Raw genomic sequence first — 19,128 nt, 5'->3', positions numbered from 1 at the left:
AAGTGGGTAAATAATGGGGTGAACACAGAGTGTGGTTGACTCTGCTGAAACAAAAGACAGACACCACTAGAAGATCCCCAACTGAACTGCGGCCATGCAGAGCCGCAGCTGGCAGGGCCACCGGATGGAATTTCATGTGTGCTCTCGTCTCTCTCAACTCAGAATAGTTTATTTTTTTTAAATATTTATATATGCTATATATTTACAAAACATATAAACACAGAATTGTAAACACAAATAGTCACAAAAATAAAATGTTTTCTCAAGTTCATGGTAGAGGTTGGGCAGACTCTGAGCCATGTTTTGAAGATGGAGGATACAAAGCAACCATGTAAAATCTCACCTTTATAAACGCTTCAAGATCTTAAAAACAGGGACAATGTACCACTTAATTACAGCTCCCAAGACAGATACACTGTCTACCATGTCACTGGAATTTACCAAATAAGCTAAGACACTAAATGAATCATATAGAAACAGTCCACATGGTGGCTCACAACCATCTGTAATGAGATCTGGCGCCCTCTTCTGGCGTGCAGGCTTACATGCAGAGACAACACTGTATACATAATAAATAAATAAATAAATAAATAAATAGGGTAAGGGGGAATGATGAAATTGTTTATGAAGGAGGATAGTGTTAGGAATAATCTTAAGAGGAGCCTCTCTGCCAATGCAAATAATTCCAATCAGACCAAATTAGACCGAATAAAAGATGCCCACGTTTACTGCTGTGGTCTGGGGTGGCCAGGAGAGCAAGGTGAGGGGAAGAGAGAGACAGATGGGGGGACCATGCAAAACCTGAGACCATGTGTTCTTTTTCTCTGATAGCCTAAACAGCCTGTGGGCGTGGTCCTGACCCTCCCTGGGGAGGGATCAGGGCTTTTGGCGGGTTTTTCCAGAGGTGGAGTCTGGACCAAGGCAACTTCCAGGAGGAGGGGGCATGAGATGGAGCTTTCTGCTCCATTGGCACCCCAAGGATGAATGCCAGGGTCTGGGGTGATGCTTCCAATCAGATAGAATTAAAGACCATCTTTTCTTTACAACATATCTACTCTAGGGATATATTCCCCTCCAAAAAAATTGTTTACATCTTTCAGAAGAGCTGCTAGTATTCAACCAAATATACTTTTGCTTCCTTTCCCAGGTGAGGACCAAGGACCATGTGTTTGATGATATTGGCCACCTTATCAAATACCATATGGATAATAGTTTGCCAATCATCTCTTCTGGAAGCGAAGTAAGCCTTAAACAACCAGTAAGAAAAGATACTAACCCAGGACTTTTGCATTCCAAGAAATGACAACCCCAGGCCCCATGTTGGAAGAATATCCTTTATTTTCCGGAACAATGACAACACAAACCTTTTCTCCAGAGAAAACAGGACACAGACTGTGAAACGTCTTTCCGAGACCACCGTGGACTATGTCTTTTATAAAACAAAGAACTAATAAAATGCCCTCTGAATATGAAAATCAGAGAAGAAGGATTTTGATCCATTTGAAAAGAAGTTATCCATGTGCACGGAGGTCACTTTTCAAGGTCACATTGCATCGATTAAAAGCACAACTACAATTTCATATGCTAAAGACAACTTGAACTGCTCAGGCAGTGGTATGTGCCTTCAACTTGATAATCTGGGGGACATTTTCATATGGGGGAGATTAGTTTCCAAGAGTTTTTGTGTTCTATAGCTACAGAACCAGTTGCCAAAAGAGTTAGTTTTTCCTTACTCTGAAAGCAAGGGGAAGCAATTTGATGAACAGTGTTGGCTTTACTCCATTTTCTGTTTAGTGGCATTGTTCGCTGCCACTGTACATATGACACAGACACCAAGTTCAGGCTGCGTCTACGCTTGTGGACATATGGAAGCAACAGCCATTGATGGTGTCCTCCTTCGGTCTCATTTGTTGATTCAAAGGTTGGGGCCCCAATTCGCCGGCCAGTGTTCCTCAGTCTTTGCCATCTGAACGGTTCATATGCAGCATGAGACAAGCTCATGGGGCCAAATCTCTTGGCTATTTCTGATTTTGAATACATGGCTATAAAAGATGGCCAATGAAACCAGTGTCCTTCGTGCTCAGTCCACACGGGTTCGTTCCATTCTTACAGAGAGGACAGGAGGTAATTTTAAGTATAGCAGACTTTCCTTTTGATTGGCTGCCAACTGGATCCTAGCGTCATCTCTCTCTGTGTCCTGTCTCCCTCTCTACCTGCGATCAGACAAAATGCAGAGTGAGAAAACACACGGGGCAACGGGCTTGGAAAGGCCTGCCACACACAGCCCAAGGGTTAAACCGGGGGTGAAATGAATTCCCAGAAGCTCTAGGCTCAGACTGGTCATCACTGTGGCTCTTGGCAGGGTGCTAAACCTGTCTGGAATCCAGTTTTCTTGTTTATGAGTCGAGAGAGCTCAGAGGTGCACTGTGAGGTCCGTTGCCATCCTAACATAGCTGTTCCCGTGTTAGAAGTTACTACTGATAAGCAGCTTGCGTAGTGAAGGGTAAACATTTAGACTTTCCCTGTATTCTGTGTCCATACTCTACTGATAAAGGGTCTCAGCAAACCATCACTCACGTAGTTTGACCCCAAGTGTTTTAGTATTAAGCAGGTAACGTTGATGATCTGGTTGTTTTAATAATAGCAGAAATGTTTCAGTCAGTTCTTACTTGCATTTGCGTATAAAGACATGAAGACATGGTCATTACTGAAGGAGAGAGGGAGAGAGAGACAGACAGACAGATAGAGATTAATCCTGAGTTTTCTGGATAGTTATCTCAATACCACTTAATTTTGGCTAAGTAGATACAACCTAACCTTTGCGATTATGATATATTTGGTAAGTTTTAAGTACAGTATGGGATAGTTCTTTTGGATAAAAATCATCAGAAATCCAGTCCAGTGAAGCCTGATGTTTTCGTGTAACAGCTCACTGTTTGATTTCCGCTGCCATTGACTTCTCACATAGGCTTCCTTCCCCCAGCTAGGAAATGGTGTACATTTCATTGATTTCCCCCTGTATCTAGGTCTTCATCATCTTTCTTCATAAAAGGGATCAGTGTAGTGCTAGGAACGTGTAGGCAACCTGCATCAGAGACAGGACAGGACTGCGGTCTCCTTCCAGCTGATAAACACAGACTGGGGGGCCGGGAGTTCCAGATGTAGGGCGCACTGATGGTGTGAGCAGTACATGTGGGCAGCCAGCACTTGACTCACGTGGTGCCGTAGCTGGGGAAGCAAGTACTGCACTTCCAGGTACTAAAGACACTGTTCACATGCCCGAAAGATGCAAGAGATGTCTGCATGCTGTTTTAATCTCATAATCTCAACCTCTATTTTAAAACGGTGGTTCATTTGCCTATAAATATCTGTAAATGACTTTTCTAAAAAAAATAAATGATTATTGCTTTCTGACAACTGACAATATAAGTCTGGTATTTGGGACTTGGAAATGTTAGCGTATGTGTGGTGGATCAGCGTCTTGGCAGGAACAGATGGCTCCCTCGAACTGGGTAATGTGAGGAGAGATTAATAAGGGGTATTTAAGATTTGCTTAAAGTAGAGAGAAACCGCGATAGAATACAGTGCTCTAGGGCCAGTAGAAGGGAGAGGGTGAGAGCAGTTACGGAGCCCAGAGGAGAGCTGATGGCTGCATGCAGGGGCTGTGAATGGTCCTGGGGTGGGCTGGGGGGTCACAGCTGATCCTGGTGGTGCAGAGGAGAGGACTAGCCAAGAGCATTAATAACCTGCTTTTTGCCAGCTCTGCCCCTGATCTGTTGGGTTTCTTCACTGACTGAGGTAACCTGAAGGCAGAGTGAGGGAGCTTGTTGATCTTTTCTTAAAGGTTGGCTTCCCAGGGCGCAGCAGAGGGATTCCAGGGAAAGCAGGGTCCCCCTCCTGGGGTTCTTAGTCTCCTTAGTAATAGAATCTAAGAATGAACTCAAACAGAAGCTTGAGGACAATTGTAGGAGAAGTCAAAGAAAAGCCCCAGGGCAGGCAAGCTGTAAATCTCTGTAGCTGCCCAGAGGAGGAGAAAAAGCCATGGTAGTTGAGTTAAGTTGGAGTACAGGCCAACTACACGGTGGACCAGCAGCCAGATGGTGGGGAGGGGAGCTTCAGAGAAAGAGTGGAAACGCTCCAAGTCCCAGGGAAAACAGATGTGGGTTCTGGCCAGCATCCAAAAGCAATGCATAAGCAGGAGCTGGGAAAGTTACACCTGCTTGCGTGAGGACACACAAAGGCAGGTGGACCCAACAGAACTTCATGGCAGCTCTCGATTGAGTACGCTAGGGGACAGAAATTCTGGAAGGAAAAGTACACATCTCAACAAAGAGCAAACTATTCCTCTTGTCTTGTCATCTTTGCTACAGTATTCCCCTGTGCACCGCAGCCTGGGACACCAGACGTAGTTTGATTGTGAAGTGTGCCCAAGTCTCATTATAACTGGCAGCTAACCTTGATTCACCTCCAATAAATGCCGTTTACCCAAATGCCTTTCACTGATCTTTTCTGGACCCAGTAGCTTCCTTTATTCACTCATTCCTTCATGAATTCCCCAATAACACGGTTGTTCTGAGTGCCGAGCATGGGCCATGAAGCGTGATGATAAATGCTTACGAAATACCTTCAGATGTTCATATTGTTCTGAGTGAAACAGACCTGTAATATCTGACTACAACAGAAAAGAGATCCATCTTCTCTTGGAGCAGGTATGCACACTGTGTGTGTGTGTGTGTGTGTGTGTGTGTGTGTGTGTTTGTATATAGCCAAATCCAGTTCCGCTAAGTGAAGTGTGTCCCGAGGCTGAGCGGTGAAGGAGGGGCAATGGAACTGAAAAGCAGCAGAGGCTACACGCAGCGATCCAGGAGACCATGGGAAGGTCAGTCTTGGGATTGCATCGTTTCCGGTATCAGATGCCCGCTGAGGGGTCGCCGCAGGCATTTCAAGGATGGGTTGGCTGTTGGCAGAGCAAAACTAGGCACGTTTGGAAGGCCTTGGACCAGTATTTTACTCTACGTGGTGCAAGGTTTAAAAGGATGTGGTAATCTACACTGCCAAGTTCTTGGTATTCATTGGGACCCTTCTTACCAAAGAAGTCAGAGACCGTAATTGCAACAGAACTCAGGGGCTACAACCTGTGTCCATGATAGGTCCAGCCACCCTCCCCAATAAGCAAACCAAGGGAGACAAACGTGGAAAGCAAAAATGAGATTTATTCAGTGTGGTTATGACTTCCAAGTTCAATGCTATAATGGGATTTAACGATAGGCTAACATCCGAGGGAATTCAAGTACGTAGTGAAGCGGCACCAGGGAGCAGGTACAATCTTATCAGTAAAGAAACACAAATTTAAACAAGTCAGGGCTGAATATAAGGCCAAATTTAGCAACCATCGTCTACCTCTGGACGGGCAAACGCTCCGTCCTATCTAGGCAACCGTAAGCCCGCCCTCTCAGAGGGCTTTTGTGATTGGCCTACGACTTCTCCAATGGGACTCCGGGAAGCTTCCCGCCGCTACTGGCGCTCTCTTCGAACAGCCGCGCTCTGGCAACTGCGGGCGACCTCTCAACCGACCATGTGGGGGGCGGGTCTTCCGCCCTGTCGCTCCGCCCAGTCGGCCGGCCCATCAAACGGCGGCGGCGATTGGAGGAGCTGGCTGCTCATCGAGTGGCGGGGTTCGCGGGCTAGGTTGTACCGGGAAGGTGCTCTCAGGCTGGAAGTAGGGGTAGCGGGTTGCTGGAGGGCGCTTCGGTGACTGCAGCCTCACGGCCGGGCGGACTGCTGCAGGATTGGGAGCCGCCTTCGAGTCTTCTGCACCGGGGCGACTGTGCACGCTGGCTTCCTGCCCGGCCCTCGGCCCCAGCACTGCACCCGCAGACCCGTGCGCCCCCCGGGTTCCTGGGCGCCAGGCCCAGCTCTTTGGTAAGGGTGCTGCGTGAGTGAGTACACTAGGTGGAGGGAGCTTCCTGTATTTTCGGGTTGCTGTCCTCTGCCCACCCTGGTTTGTCCAAGCTGTTATCGGTCCACGAATCGCCAGAGGTTGTCATCATTTCTGTCTACGGCTGTTTGCCTACTCCACCAAGTTGCTTCTCCGTGTCCTTTGTATCCGAACAACACTTGAAAGTGTCTGAAACAACCTGTTGCGTTTTGGCTGTTTCCATTCTGTAAGAGAAGCTAGCGTGTGAGCTAGCGAGCGGGTACGGTTTCCTAACGCCCAGGGCACTTACCCTTGTAGTAGTTAGGACTTTTGGTCTGACTTAAGCTGAATCTCACCTTATAGCTTCATAATACGCGACTGTTTTTTGTGTAAAGGCTGAAGTTTGAAGTCACAAGCAAAGAGTAATAAGACTAGCGCTCTGGAAGGGCGCAGAATGGACTTTTGAGGGAGTAGGCGTCTAGAGGAGGGCGGGGCCCTCATCTTGGAGAAATCAACTTTCCCACAGGCAGTTACAGCCACTCCTTTCTCACACCCACGCTGTTTTTTATCCTGTTTCATTAGTAAAGAAATGGAAGCAGTTTAAGATTGCACAGCTGCCGGAGTCCAGGTTTTTGAATGAGGACCTTCAGTGCTAATTGCTTACAATCATATTGCATCCTTGAAGGTCTATCTAAAGGTCCTTTCTACTGCTGCTGGAGAGACGGTTCAGTGGTTAAGAGCTTGTCAGTGCTCTTGTCAGAGGATGTGTGTTCATTTCTTAGCACCCGCATTGTGTGTCGTGTGTGTGTGTGTGTGTTGGGGGTTGATGACGACCAGACAACTACCAGGGATAATACTGACGAGAAAATGAGTGTTGGGTCAGAGGTCTGTCTGATCTGAGTCTGGACATGCTTTTTATATTCTTGTAACTGGGGTTAGAAAAAGTTCCCTGGCTAGAATGAAAATGTTAACCAAGTAGCTGTATTTTAAAAAGCACACAACCCATGTAGTCTATGCCTTGATTTTTTTTTTTTAAAGTGGTCAGCCCTCTGGTCAAATACAGGAGTAAATCATTGTTTATACTAATGCATGATTTTGCCATATTCACCCAGAGGCAGTTTTACGAGGGCACATGTTCATTTTGTATTGATGCTTTTCAACATGATTATCTGGTCATATTTCATCAGCAGTTTATTAAGCCGTGAAAAACATGGTCAGTGTTGTGTGACTGTTTTCAATGCCGTAGTTGAAGATGGCGCTTTATTACTTACACTAAATTTGCTGAATTCTTCATGGACTTAACCTCTGTTTTTGTATGTTGCTATGTGTATGAGATGTATGTGTGTATCTGTGTGTGTTTATATGTGTAAATATGGCTATGCTGGTGTCATGCCATGTGTTTAGAGGTCAGAGGACAGCCTCTGGTGTCAGTCCTTGGTTGCCGTCTTGTTTGAGACAGTCTCTGTCGCTGTTCTAGTGTGTGGGGCATGCTAGTTGGTCCATGACCTTCTGGACAGTCTCTGAAGCTGGAATTACAGACGCCTGTGCTGTGTCTAGCTGTAATGTGGGGTCTGAGGATTTGAACTTGGTGTTCAAACTCAAATGCCAAGAATTTTGATGCACTGAGCCATCTCCCAAGCTTGAGCTTAGACTTGTTAAATGAGCATTTATATTTCTTTCTAAAATGAATTCTTGTGCTATTTTCCCATCTTAAGTTATCATCTTATTTTCTTGGAAAAATGCTTTTTGATACTTTACTTTTGATTAGGTGTTTTGTAAGTAGTTTTACAATTTTTGTAATTTTATCCCTTGACTTTGTTTTTGTTTGTTTTTGACATAGGGTTTCCTTGTTTAGCCGCCCCCCCCCATACCCCCACCTCCTGAAACTTACTCAGACTGGCCTTGACTCACAGAGATCTGCCTACCTCTGCCTCCTAAGTGCTGGGATTAAAGGTGTGTGCCACCACCACCTGGCACTCTTGACTTTGTTAATATATTCTGTGATACATACTGTTTGGCTTACGACTGATGGTTTTTGTGTTATACAGTTTTAAAAAATGTATTTTTATTTTATGTGCATGGGTCTTTTGCCTGCAAGGTTATCTCGGCATCACTTGCATGCTCAGGGTCTGTGGAGGACAGAAATGGGCCTCCTGTCTCCTGGAACTGAAGATACAGATATCATGTAGATACTGGGAACGGATCCTGGGTCCTCTGCTGAAGGAACAAGTGCTGTTGACCACTGAGCCGACTCTCCAGGCCCAACTTTGCCCCACATCTTTAGGGTGATAGATTGAAGGATATCTCTGTTTCCATCGTCTGAGACTCTGTCTAGGCATGATGTCTGCTTGGAGCAATGACCTGAACCCAGAGATGTAAGAGTAGTGTCTTCCCCTCACCACATCAGCTGGCTTAGGTTGCCATATTCTGATCTCTATTTTATGATGTATACAAGAGAATTCCAGCAGGGCCCCAGGAGACACAGGCTTTCATCCCCCAGTGATGTCTGGTTAAAAACCCAAATTTTGGTTCACATTTTAACAGCTATAAAATAATCTGTGTTTTAAAAGTAGTGTTGTGTCATAATTGAATTGGTCTCTTTTTCTTAGTGTGCAAATGGGACTACATCATACCATACAGGATGTCTTAAATATGATAAAGGGGGTTAACAGTTATGAAGTTTGTGATGTAGTTTGCAACTGTTACCAAAAGGGGGTTATTCTTTATGGCAAAATGCACTTGAGTTGCTGGGTCCGAATGCTTTTTATGTGACTCAGTTTAATGACTTTTTACAGTCTGGAAGTTGTCGTGAATGACCTGTGGTCAGACCACACGTCCCTGGTGGGAGGAGCCTAGATTGAAGACAGTCTTAGCCACGCCTTTGGTAGCACATACTTACGTTTTTTTTCTTTTGTTCAGAATTATTCAATAATTTAGAATTTGGGGACATTAGGTCCTTGTTTATAATTAAATAATCAGAAGCCTGTCTAGCTTCTCTGGAGCCTTCTGCTAACATAGCCCACAGTCTGTCCTTGTGGTATTTTGCCAGACTGTGATTGCTGAAGAGGGAGTCCTGGAACCCTAAGCTTTTTGGTGTGTAAACAGTTTCTGGGTAACAATCACTAGCTCAGAACTTAGGAGTTGCTTTTTTGGAAAACATGAAGTTTGTATTTGTGGAATTCAGAGCATAGAGCAGAGTCTCCAGGACCTTTACTGTGTGTGTTCAGTGCATAGACTTGAGGCTTCCACTTGAGCTGATTCTTAAGATTGCTATGTTCGGACTTTCTAGTTAGCGTTCTGAGTTTTTGTTTGCAGACATCTTACTGATGTAAGTACCTTCTAGCCACTTGGGAAGCCTGGTCACTGTTTTAATGATTCTTTGCCCTTTTTCTTTGCTATGAATTGTTGTCATGTGACTGTTTTGGGAGTGACAGTTCTCCCTCCACCCCCAGGAGGACCATGTCGTTGGAGTTTGGCAGTGTAGCACTGCAGACACAAAATGAAGATGAAGAGTTTGACAAAGAAGACTATGAAAGGGAAAAGGAGGTGAGTTCCTTGGAAAGAAAGCCCTGAACCCAGTGTTTAACAGCTGATCATGATTTTGTCATCTTGTGTTGTTTTGAAGGGATTTATAATTCATTAAAGTTCAACAAAGCAAAACTTATAGTCTGCTTAATACTGGATTTTAAACGACAGAGGCGCGGGGCCTGGAAAGATGGATATGTCGTCGGGGTCGTCCATCTTTCCCTCCCACGATTCCTGTCAGTCTGCAGTTGCATATTGATATTGAAATTAGCCTTGTTTTGTTAATTTTAGTGTATGCTTTTGCATCTGTTCGGAGCAGAGATCCGCCCCCTAGAGAGTTGCTAGCCCATTAGCAGAGCTTAAGGGCTCCTAGGCCATTGCTGTTGCTGCGGTTCCCATCACCTGTCAGAGCCCATCTGGCCACTCAGATTCCCTGGGGGACATCTCATTGTCACCTCCTTGATTCTGGGAGGTGGGGGCCTGAAAGGCAGGTGTGCTCTGTGGAACCCGACACTGCGAGTGGGTGCAGTGATTTAGGGTTTGCTCTGCATCCATCAGCTGTGATGTGTGCATGTAAACCCGACACCCTTGTAGGAAAAGTCGTTAGTCCTGCTGTCGTGCTGTCTGTCCCCTCTCCTCAACATGATTCGTGTGCAATTTAAGAAGCTCATTAAGTGGAGGAGTAGGAACTCTCTGTGTACAGTCACGCATCGGCTGCAGGGCCGCTGTGGGTAGTGTCTGGTCTGTCGGGCAGCGTGGCCCTGATGTGATTCTCCTGACTCAGTTGCAGCAGCTCCTCACAGACCTCCCTCACGACATGCTGGATGATGACCTCTCCTCTCCTGAGCGCCACGATTCTGACTGCAGCGTGGATGGCAGAGCCGGAGAGTAAGGACCTGGAATCACCTCCTCTTGTTTATCCCCTCCATAAACCTTCCTTTGATTCTCTGCTGATGATAATGTAAACTTTAGACTAGTTTGTGAAGCTTTTGGGTTAAGGTTGGAGGAAAAATAAATACGAGAATTTTGGGTTTCTTTGTGTTATTTCTGGCCAAATATGGTAGAGTATAGCTCTAAAGTGTGATTTTTTTTTTCTCCAAGATTGCATCTTTCTGAGGAACTGGAGAGGAAGTGGATTGAGCGTGACATACTGCCCAAATCTCACCTTGTGAATGTAAGTGCCGTTGTGAGCATAGTGTTGCTGCGGGGTGGGTAGATCTCAGTGCTTTTTACTCTTGTTGACTAATAGGACTGTACTGGCCTTATATTTTGGAGAACAGTGCGGCAATGGCTGGGAAGAAAATCGAGGTAAAGCTGAAGACCAGCATCTTGGGTACCATTCCGGAGAAGCCGGAGATGAGGGCGGAAGTGGCTATAGCCCTCCAAGTAAACGCGAGCCAGCAGATTTGTATCACCTTCCTGAAGACTTCAGGCCATACACCGGTGGTCAGAAGCAGGAATTTCACAAGCAGGCAGCCGGTGTTGTGACATTTTCAGATCCTCAGAGAGACAAGTTTCAGGTGTTGTGAGAATTTGACGTTGAAGAATTAGTGTGTAGACGTGTACTTGGGTGGTGGTTGTGTGTTTAAGGAAGTGTGTGGATGCATGACAAAGTGATTTACAATAGTTTTTCTGAATCTGCTCACCCAGGTTCCTGCTCAGTTAGTTTTCTGTTTATAATTGAATGTATTGCGATGCCAAGCCTGGTGTTCAAAACAGAAGCTTTTGGGAAGTAGTCATTTAGACGGTAAAGGTGTAGCTCCTCATTTACCGCATCTGTCTTCCGTGAGACTGCCGCCCTCAGAAGCACGCTGTTCTTAAAGTAGCGATTTCCTGTAGATCATGACATTTAATTTCCTTGGCTTCGTATTCAGTTTCATACTGAATTAAATCTCACGCTTGCGATCTAGGCCCTGCTTTGTGTGGTGTCACGGCTGGAGACGGCGTGACTGTTAAGGGAACACGCTGTGCACTGACTGTGGCATCAGGAGACAGTGTGTCTTAGAATTTCACAATGACAAGAAGTGGCTCATTTTCCCAATTGCTATTCTGTATCATTTGATGACATGATTTTTTTTGGGGGGGGGGTCCATTAAAAGGTAGGTATTTTCTCCTCATCTCTGGGAAATGTTATTCTCTGAAATATAATTGACAATTTCCTGTATGTGAGATGGTATCACATGCTCTCATTTATTGAACACGTGTATATTTTATGTTCCCAAGATGGTGACATTATAATCATTTGTGGTACAAATCTCATTGCAATTCGTAAGTTTTATTTTTGAAATTGACCTCATTGTATACTCAAGAGAACTAGGAAGCAATTTATACTATTCAATAATAGTGGGTTCTATTTTTGAGCAAAAATGTCTATGAATATTTGGTCATGGGCTGGGGATGTTGTAGGTCAGTTGGTAGAGTGTTTGTCCAGCATGCATGGGGTTCTTGGTTCAATCCCCTGTATAGTATAAGCCAGGCCTGATGGTGCACATCTGTATTCCAGCACTTGGAAGGTGGAGGGGGGCGCCTAGTAGAGGACTTTTGGAAGAAAAGCCAAATCGTAATGTTAATTTTATTTGTCATCTTTTAATAGCAATTTGGTTCATCTCAGGGACCCAGCTGTCAAGCTTTGGAGCCGTATAAAGTGATCTATAAACCATTCCAGTCTTCCGGCCAGAGCACTAGCTCACCAGCCCAGGAGAGAGCAGCAAGTGACATGTTTGATGGCCTGCAGCAACAATTTTTAGGAGCCAATGAAAGTAGGTATTCTGTTTATATTTATTTATTTGACTGTTACTGTTTTGTTTTTTTGAGCCTTGCTGTGTTGCCCAAGCTGGCCTCACACCCTTGGCAATCCTCCTGCTTAGAGCTGTATTACTACACCCAGCTATATTAACATAATAGGGGAATTTTGAACACTTAATGAATGTTTATATTTACATTATAGAATTAACATTTTTAAATAATGATAAAAGAAATGATGACATTTAAAAGAGCCCTTATTTCCTTATAGTAAATGTATATACTGAAGTATTTATGAGCAAACTAATAAGCACTTTAATATTTATTTTAAAATATATAGTTTATTAAACTAGGAAGTGGTGGTTCACCTATAATCTTAGGAGGAACGACAGGAGGATCTGGCACCAGCTGAGACCAGCCTAAGTGCATAGAGCAGTCAAGACAGACTGAGTACACAGTGAGGGCATTCAAGGTCAGCCTGTGTGCACAGTGAGGACATTCAAGGTCAAGGTCAGCCTGTGTACACAGTGAGGGCATTCAAGGTCAGCCTGTGTGCACAGTGAGGGCATTCAAGGTCAGCCTGTGTGCACAGTGAGGGCATTCAAGGTCAGCCTGTATACACAGTGAGGGCATTCAAGGTCAGCCTGTGTGCACAGTGAGGGCATTCAAGGTCAGCCTGTGTGCACAGTGAGGACATTCAAGGTCAGCCTACATTGCCTGGTGAGACCTTGTACCCTGTCTCAAACATGCCAAGAGCTGTGGTTGCAGCTCAACGGTAGGGGACATGTGTGTTTTTTGTAAGGCCCTTGTTTTCATTCCCAGCATCTCTCAAGAGAAAGTGTTTGTAGGGAAGGTAAAATAAACCTGCTATGAGTCCATTGTGCTATGTCCTCTAATGTAGCATTATTTGAAATTGAAATGTCAGAGGAAAGTTTTAGCGCTGAATATTTCAGTCACCCTGAACTTAGAGTTTCTCATCTGCTTTGGAACACAAATATACTATCTCACCAGTCTTGGGTTTCTCACTTGTAGACATGTGTTTAATGAATCATTATTAATTTCTTAATGTTTCTTTTACTCTTATATTTTTTTTATGTGATGATTGGACAAATCTGCCATTATATTCAGAATTGATGTTGATCTCAGGTTTAGTTATATATTATTTGCTCCCATCTCAGTCACTGTTCTATTGCTGTGAAGAAACACCATGACCAAGGCAGCTCTTGTAAAAGAAAGCATATAATTGGGACTGGCTTACAGTTTCAGAAGTTTAATCCATTATCATCATGGCAGGGAACATGGCAGCCTGCAGGCTGGCACTGGAGCAGTAGCTGAGAGCTACATCATGATCCATATTTAGGCAAAGAGAAAGGAGGCACAAACAGGCAAACTGACTTTGGGCTTCACATGGGCTTTTGAAACTTCCAAGTCCACCCCTGGTGACACACTTCTTCCAACAAGGCCACTCCTTTTAGTTCTTTCAAATAGTGCCACTCCCTGGAGACTAAAGATTCGACACATAGACCAGGATGGCCTTGAACTCACAGACACCTGTCTGCCTTTGCCTGAATGGTGGGATTAAAGATGTGTACCACCAGGCCTGGACTTAAGTTTTTTTTTTTTTTGTGGTTGTTGTTGTTTTAATTTAATTTGTTGATAAATATTAAAAATTTTTAATGTGTATTTATTGATCATAAGCTTCCAGAAGCATTAGTCTAGTGGGAAATGAAGAATGTCATTATGGAAATGAAGTGTTATTCTTATACCTGTCATTTTTCTTTTTCCACCAGTTTAAATATTCTCTATAGTGTTTGTTTCTGATGAAGACGTCAGAGCTCATTCCTCTTGTTATTAGTTAATGAATATAGCTGCTATGTGCCAGTATAAACATAAAACAATGTCTTTACCCTTCGGCTACAGAGGATACTTTGAAAATATGTCTAGCAGTGTTCTTTTCAGATAGTATCATAGCAGTCTCTGTGTTTGTGTCTGACGAGAGCACGTTTCTTCATTGCAGCTGTGTTAGTTGTCCACACGGGTAGTGAGTTCGTGTTTAACCTGAACCCAGAGGCCTTCTCCTTCCTGGTGGTGACCCATAGTGAAGTGTGTACTTGTCCTGCAGTAGAGTCCACTCGTGTCAATGAGACCAAAGCCAAACAAGATGCATATCCTCACTCCCCAGTGCTCTCCGATGCATTCTGTAGCATCTGTCTTCTTGTTCAGAAGGACGATAGTTGGCATTCACTGGTTTCATGATAGTTCACCAAGTTGTTTAAAAAGCTTGAAATACACTACCCTAGCTAATCACAGACTTATATTTTAGTATGTTTTTTATCTAATAAATTGTCTCTAATTCCAAAGCAGACTCTGCAGAAAATATACATATTATTCAACTCCAGGTTCTTAACAAAGCGAAGGAGAGACAGCTGGACAGCTTAGTTGAAAAGCTGAACGACAGTGAACGCCAGATTCGGTATCTGAACCACCAGCTTCTCATCGTCCAAGGTGAGGCAGCGCTGGCTCGGAGCCCCTTGGAGCTTTTTCTGATGCTAAAGAGCGGGGCTGCTGGCTTCTGATAAATTCATCTTACTCTGTTCTAACTCCTTGTGCTTTTCATTTCCAATGCTCTCATTTGACCTGGGGAGAGGGCGCACGTGAGTTGTAGGAGATCCCAGGCCCAGGCTGCACTTGTGTGAGTAGTGCGTGCAGGCTCACTGTGTAGTCCCTGAGTACCAGCATCAGTACTGTGTAGTCCCTGAGTACTGGGGTCAGTACTGCTCACTTTGTAGTTCCCTGAGTACTGAGATCAGTACTTTGTAGTCCCTGAGTACTGGGGTCAGTACTGTGTAGTCCCTGAGTACTGGGGTCATGGGTGTGTACCACTATGACCTGTTCTAGGGTACCATTTTGATTGGCATGAGTTCGTATCTGTAACCTCTTGTGAACAGATGCTGGAAGTATTGGGAATCTTTTTGCCATGAAGGGATCCAATAAGGGATTAAAGGCAGCGTAGTTGGTTCTGTGAATTATTTTTGCTGTCAATTTTTTTAATAATTATTTTTTGTTTTGTTTTTTTCTAAAGCAACTAAAACTCAATTTTCTGAGTTGATTTTCATTCAGGTATAGATCTCATAGATGTTGTGACAATTATGGTCCCACAGTAGTGACAGTATATATGTAAATATCTTTCATGTTCCAGATGAGAAGGATGGCTTGACCCTCAGCCTTCGGGAATCCCAGAAACTCTTTCAGAATGGAAAGGAAAGGGAGATCCAGCTTGAAGCACAGATAAAAGCACTAGAGACCCAAATTCAAGCATTCAAAGTCAGTGAAGAAAAGGTAAGACTACAGCTTTATTCAATGCAGCTTTAGTTTGGAGACTGGAGTGGTGGCTCAGCAGTTAAGGCCCTGGCTGCTCGTTATAGGATGAGGGTGCAGTTCCCAGCACCCACATGGCAGCTTGCAGCAACCTGTCTTCAGTCCCAGGGATCCAACTTCCTCTTCTGACCTCTGTGGGCACCAGGCACATGTGGTTCACAGACATACATGTGGGCAAAACACTGACAGATTAAATAAATGAACAAAATTAAAAGAACAAAACCTTTTTAGTTTATATAAGATTACATTCAGAAGAACTTTGCACCACAGATGCTCTGCCAGCCACCTGAATTCACCTGTGGGTCCAGGAGGTGATGGCAGTTCTCCTCGGTGGATGCCAGCATTTCTGTCCTTTCTGGATTTTATGTCCTCACTGCAAAAGTCTCTCAGTGCTCTGATTTACCCTTTCTGCAGATGCTCCTATGGCCACCTGGGTAATTCCAGATATAATTCCAATTCTGTTAGTCTCTTACCACTTAAAGGCTTTGCACGAGCTACTTCACCTGTGTGACAAGGTGACCTTCTGTCCATGGGTCATCTCTTCTCTCCTTGGTCTTGTTTTTGTATGCCTGTGCACACTGCCTCTTCTCTGGAATGCCTAGTCCATGGCTGTTGGCATCTGACTAACAGCTTCTTAGTCTTTTATACTCATATAAAAGATGGAGAATACCTTGAAGGCATCATTGAATTAGCCTCATGTTTGTAGCTCTGCCATTTAGGCCAGTATTTGGCTTACAGCTGGTGTCAGTGTATGCTGAGTGAGCTGTTTAAATTAACTTGTAGAAAATTTTTCTTCTTACATATTTTTCTGTTCCTTTTTGAATGCTGTCATGATGGTAGGTAGCTTTATGGTGTATTTTAAAATTGGCAAACAACGGTTATCCCTATTCAAAAAATTTTGAAAATTTCCCTCATTAATTTTTTTTTTTTTAAGTTTTTCGAGACAGGGTTTCTCTGTAGCTTTGGAGCCTGTCCTGGAACTAGCTCTTGTAGACCAGGCTGGCCTAGAACTCACAGAGATCTGCCTGCCTCTGCCTCCCGAATGCTGGGATTAAAGGCGTGCGCCACCACCTTGTTTTTTTGTTTTGATTTTTAAAAATTATTTATTTATTATATATACAGTGTTCTGTCTGCATGCATGCCTGCAGGCCAGAAGAGGGCACCAGATCTCATTTATAAATGGTGGCTCAGCAACCATGTGATTGCTGGGAACTGAACTCATGACCTCTGGAAGAGCAGCCAGTGCTCCCAACCTCTGAGCCATCTCTCCAGCCCCCCAAAGTTTAATGTTTTATAAAACAGAACTCTAATTGGAATTCTGACTGGAAAGGCACTAGATATTACTGTCTTATGCATGTGTCATGCAGGTCTTAGAAGGGCCAAGAACTTGCCCAAGGTGATGCAATCAGCTGTTGACTTGTAATGATCTTGAGCCAAACAGTTCCTTCAGAGTCTCCTTATTTCAAGGTTATTTGGTTAGTAACTTTAATTCCATCCACAACTTTAATTCTTTCTTGTTGTAAAGCCTTCATAATCACAGATTTAGGGCATTAGGAAACCATCGTGGGTTGTTATTTTACCCACAGTATCAGCTCTGCCTTCAGAACTCTTTATGCTGGGATGTGGTGGCATTTGCTTGTAGTCCTAGCTGCTCAGGGGGCTGAGGCACGATTATCACTTGAGCCTGGGCAGAGATGGAATCCTGTCTCAAAAAAGAAAACCAAAACCCTTTTTATTTGATAAGTAACCATTTGCAGTCTATGGAGGGGCAGCACATTTTTCTGTGACCCTACAATGGGTCGTGCCCCCCTCCCCTTGCTTATAGAGCCATGCAAGCGATGCTAGGACTGATCACAGCAGGGCCACTGTGCTCTCTGGAATCCTCATTTACCCTCTGCATATGAGTGCGCAGTCTAATTGTCAGTGAGGAACTGTTCCTAGCAACTGTGGGCTTGCGAGTAGCATCCAGGACAGTCTTACAGAGCGGAGTTAAGATGCTATCAACATGGGTATCCTGTGTGTGTTTGCTAGTTGACCAAGAAGGCCAGAACAACTGAAATCACTCTGGAAAACCTGAAACAGCAACTGGTGGAGCTCCATCATTCTGAGTCTTTTCAGCGAGCCAAAGAGCAGCATGAGAACATCATCACGGGCCTCACACAGAAGTATGAAGAGCAGGTGCTGTCCTTACAGAAGAATTTGGATGCTACCCGAACAGCACTTCAGGAGCAGGTCAGGTGACTCCTAATGAACAACGTCCATCGAGTAAAGCTGGTCATTTTTGTAACTGATACTTTGTGGTCCCCCAGTTAGAAATTTTGCTTCTAGTGATAGGTGTAATCTATTGTATAGTAGCTGAATCCTCCCCCTCCACATACACAACCCCCCCCTCTTTTTTTAAATCATGAATATGTCTGAAACCCTCATTTTGGGTACTGTTCTTGTAGGATTGATTGGTACCTTCTCAGACCTCAAAGTGTTAGTCCAACTTTATTTTTGATAATATTTATACATATTCATATTGTCATAGATAAATGTCAACTGAAAGGAATGGGTGTACTGCCACTGGCCAGAACCCAAGGTTGACCTGAGAGTCTTTTGTAGATCTCTGAACATTCACCGCTACATAAAGAGTGTAGAGAAATGATTCTTTTGGGAATACAAGTTGGATATCTGGAATCCAGTATTCTGATGGCTGACAGTATTGTATAAGAAAAGTCTTTGAACCGAGTGTATTATGTCCTGGCTAGTTTTTATGTCAACTTGATGTAGCTAGAATTATCTGAGAGGAGGGAACTGCAATTGAGAAAATGCTTCTGTGAGGTCACGCTGTAGGCAGGCTTGTAGGACATTTTTTAAATTATTGATTGATGGGTGAGGGCTCAGTCCATTGTGGATGGGGCCAACCCTGGGCTGGTGGTCCTGGGTTCTATAAAGCAGGCTGGGCAATGAGGAACAAGCCATGGGAGCAAGCAGCACTCCTCCATGGCCTCTGCATCAGCTGCTGCCTCCAGGTTCCTGCTCTATTTGAGTTCCTTCCCTGACTTCCTCTGATGATGAACAGTGATGTGGCTGCTTTAGTCATGGTGTATCATCACAGCAGTAGGAACCCTGACTAAGACATTAATAACATTAAATAAATTTCATGTTTAATCTTGAGTCTCATTCCAACATACATTGAAATGTTTCCCATGCGGGACACTCAGTCTGTGTAAAATAGGGAAGGAAGTCTGACCCAAATAAATTGCTTGTGAGTCTAAACTTGAGCATATTTCATAGTCAACTTTTATGTTTGTGTCCAAGAAGGAGTAAGTATTGGAAGCTCAGAGTGTATCAAGTGAACCGAGTTTCGGGATGAATTTTTCCTAATGTAATCTAAGAACTAATTTAACCCAAGAGAAAAGGAGAAGAAACTAAGGTGAGGGTATGACAAGCCTCCCACACCCAAAGTTCATTCTGATTTGTGTTATCTCCAACTTCCAAGGCTAACTCTGCCTTTTCCCTTGTTTGGTAGACCTAGTATGGCAGAGTAATTGTTTGTGTAAAATCTTATTCCATTATTATTT

At 44.0% G+C, this 19,128-nt stretch overlaps 2 protein-coding genes across 14 annotated transcripts in view; both read left to right on the top strand.

The window, feature by feature from the left end:
* The window catches only part of Shc4 (SHC adaptor protein 4), a 93,850-nt gene extending 90,428 nt beyond the window's left edge, over positions 1-3,422 (top strand). For both annotated transcript variants that reach the window (XM_075962032.1, XM_075962033.1), the window contains exon 12: positions 1,148-3,422. In XM_075962032.1, the coding sequence (XP_075818147.1) occupies positions 1,148-1,303 (156 nt within the window). In that variant the 3' untranslated portion in view covers positions 1,304-3,422. The remainder of the gene's footprint in view (positions 1-1,147) is intronic.
* A 2,259-nt stretch (positions 3,423-5,681) lies between these two features.
* Positions 5,682-19,128, top strand: part of Cep152 (centrosomal protein 152) — a 59,599-nt gene continuing 46,152 nt past the window's right edge. For 3 of the 12 annotated variants that reach the window (XM_075962018.1, XM_075962025.1, XM_075962030.1), the window contains exons 1-9: positions 5,809-5,922; positions 9,370-9,463; positions 10,227-10,330; positions 10,544-10,616; positions 10,723-10,962; positions 12,036-12,201; positions 14,546-14,689; positions 15,384-15,523; positions 17,594-17,794. In XM_075962018.1, coding sequence (XP_075818133.1) covers positions 9,377-9,463; positions 10,227-10,330; positions 10,544-10,616; positions 10,723-10,962; positions 12,036-12,201; positions 14,546-14,689; positions 15,384-15,523; positions 17,594-17,794 — 1,155 coding nt within the window. In that variant the 5' untranslated portion in view covers positions 5,809-5,922; positions 9,370-9,376. Of the gene's footprint in view, positions 5,923-9,369; positions 9,464-10,226; positions 10,331-10,543; positions 10,617-10,722; positions 10,963-12,035; positions 12,202-14,545; positions 14,690-15,383; positions 15,524-17,593; positions 17,795-19,128 lie in introns of those variants that run through there. The other 9 variants (XM_075962021.1, XM_075962028.1, XM_075962029.1 and 6 more) reach the window with 9 other exon arrangements.

The sequence above is a fragment of the Microtus pennsylvanicus genome, chromosome 2 (assembly GCF_037038515.1).
Source record: "Microtus pennsylvanicus isolate mMicPen1 chromosome 2, mMicPen1.hap1, whole genome shotgun sequence".
In the NCBI taxonomy this organism is placed as follows: Eukaryota; Metazoa; Chordata; class Mammalia; order Rodentia; family Cricetidae; genus Microtus; species Microtus pennsylvanicus.
The sequence above is the reverse complement of the archived record's forward strand: the minus strand, read 5'-3'. Positions and strand labels throughout refer to the sequence as shown.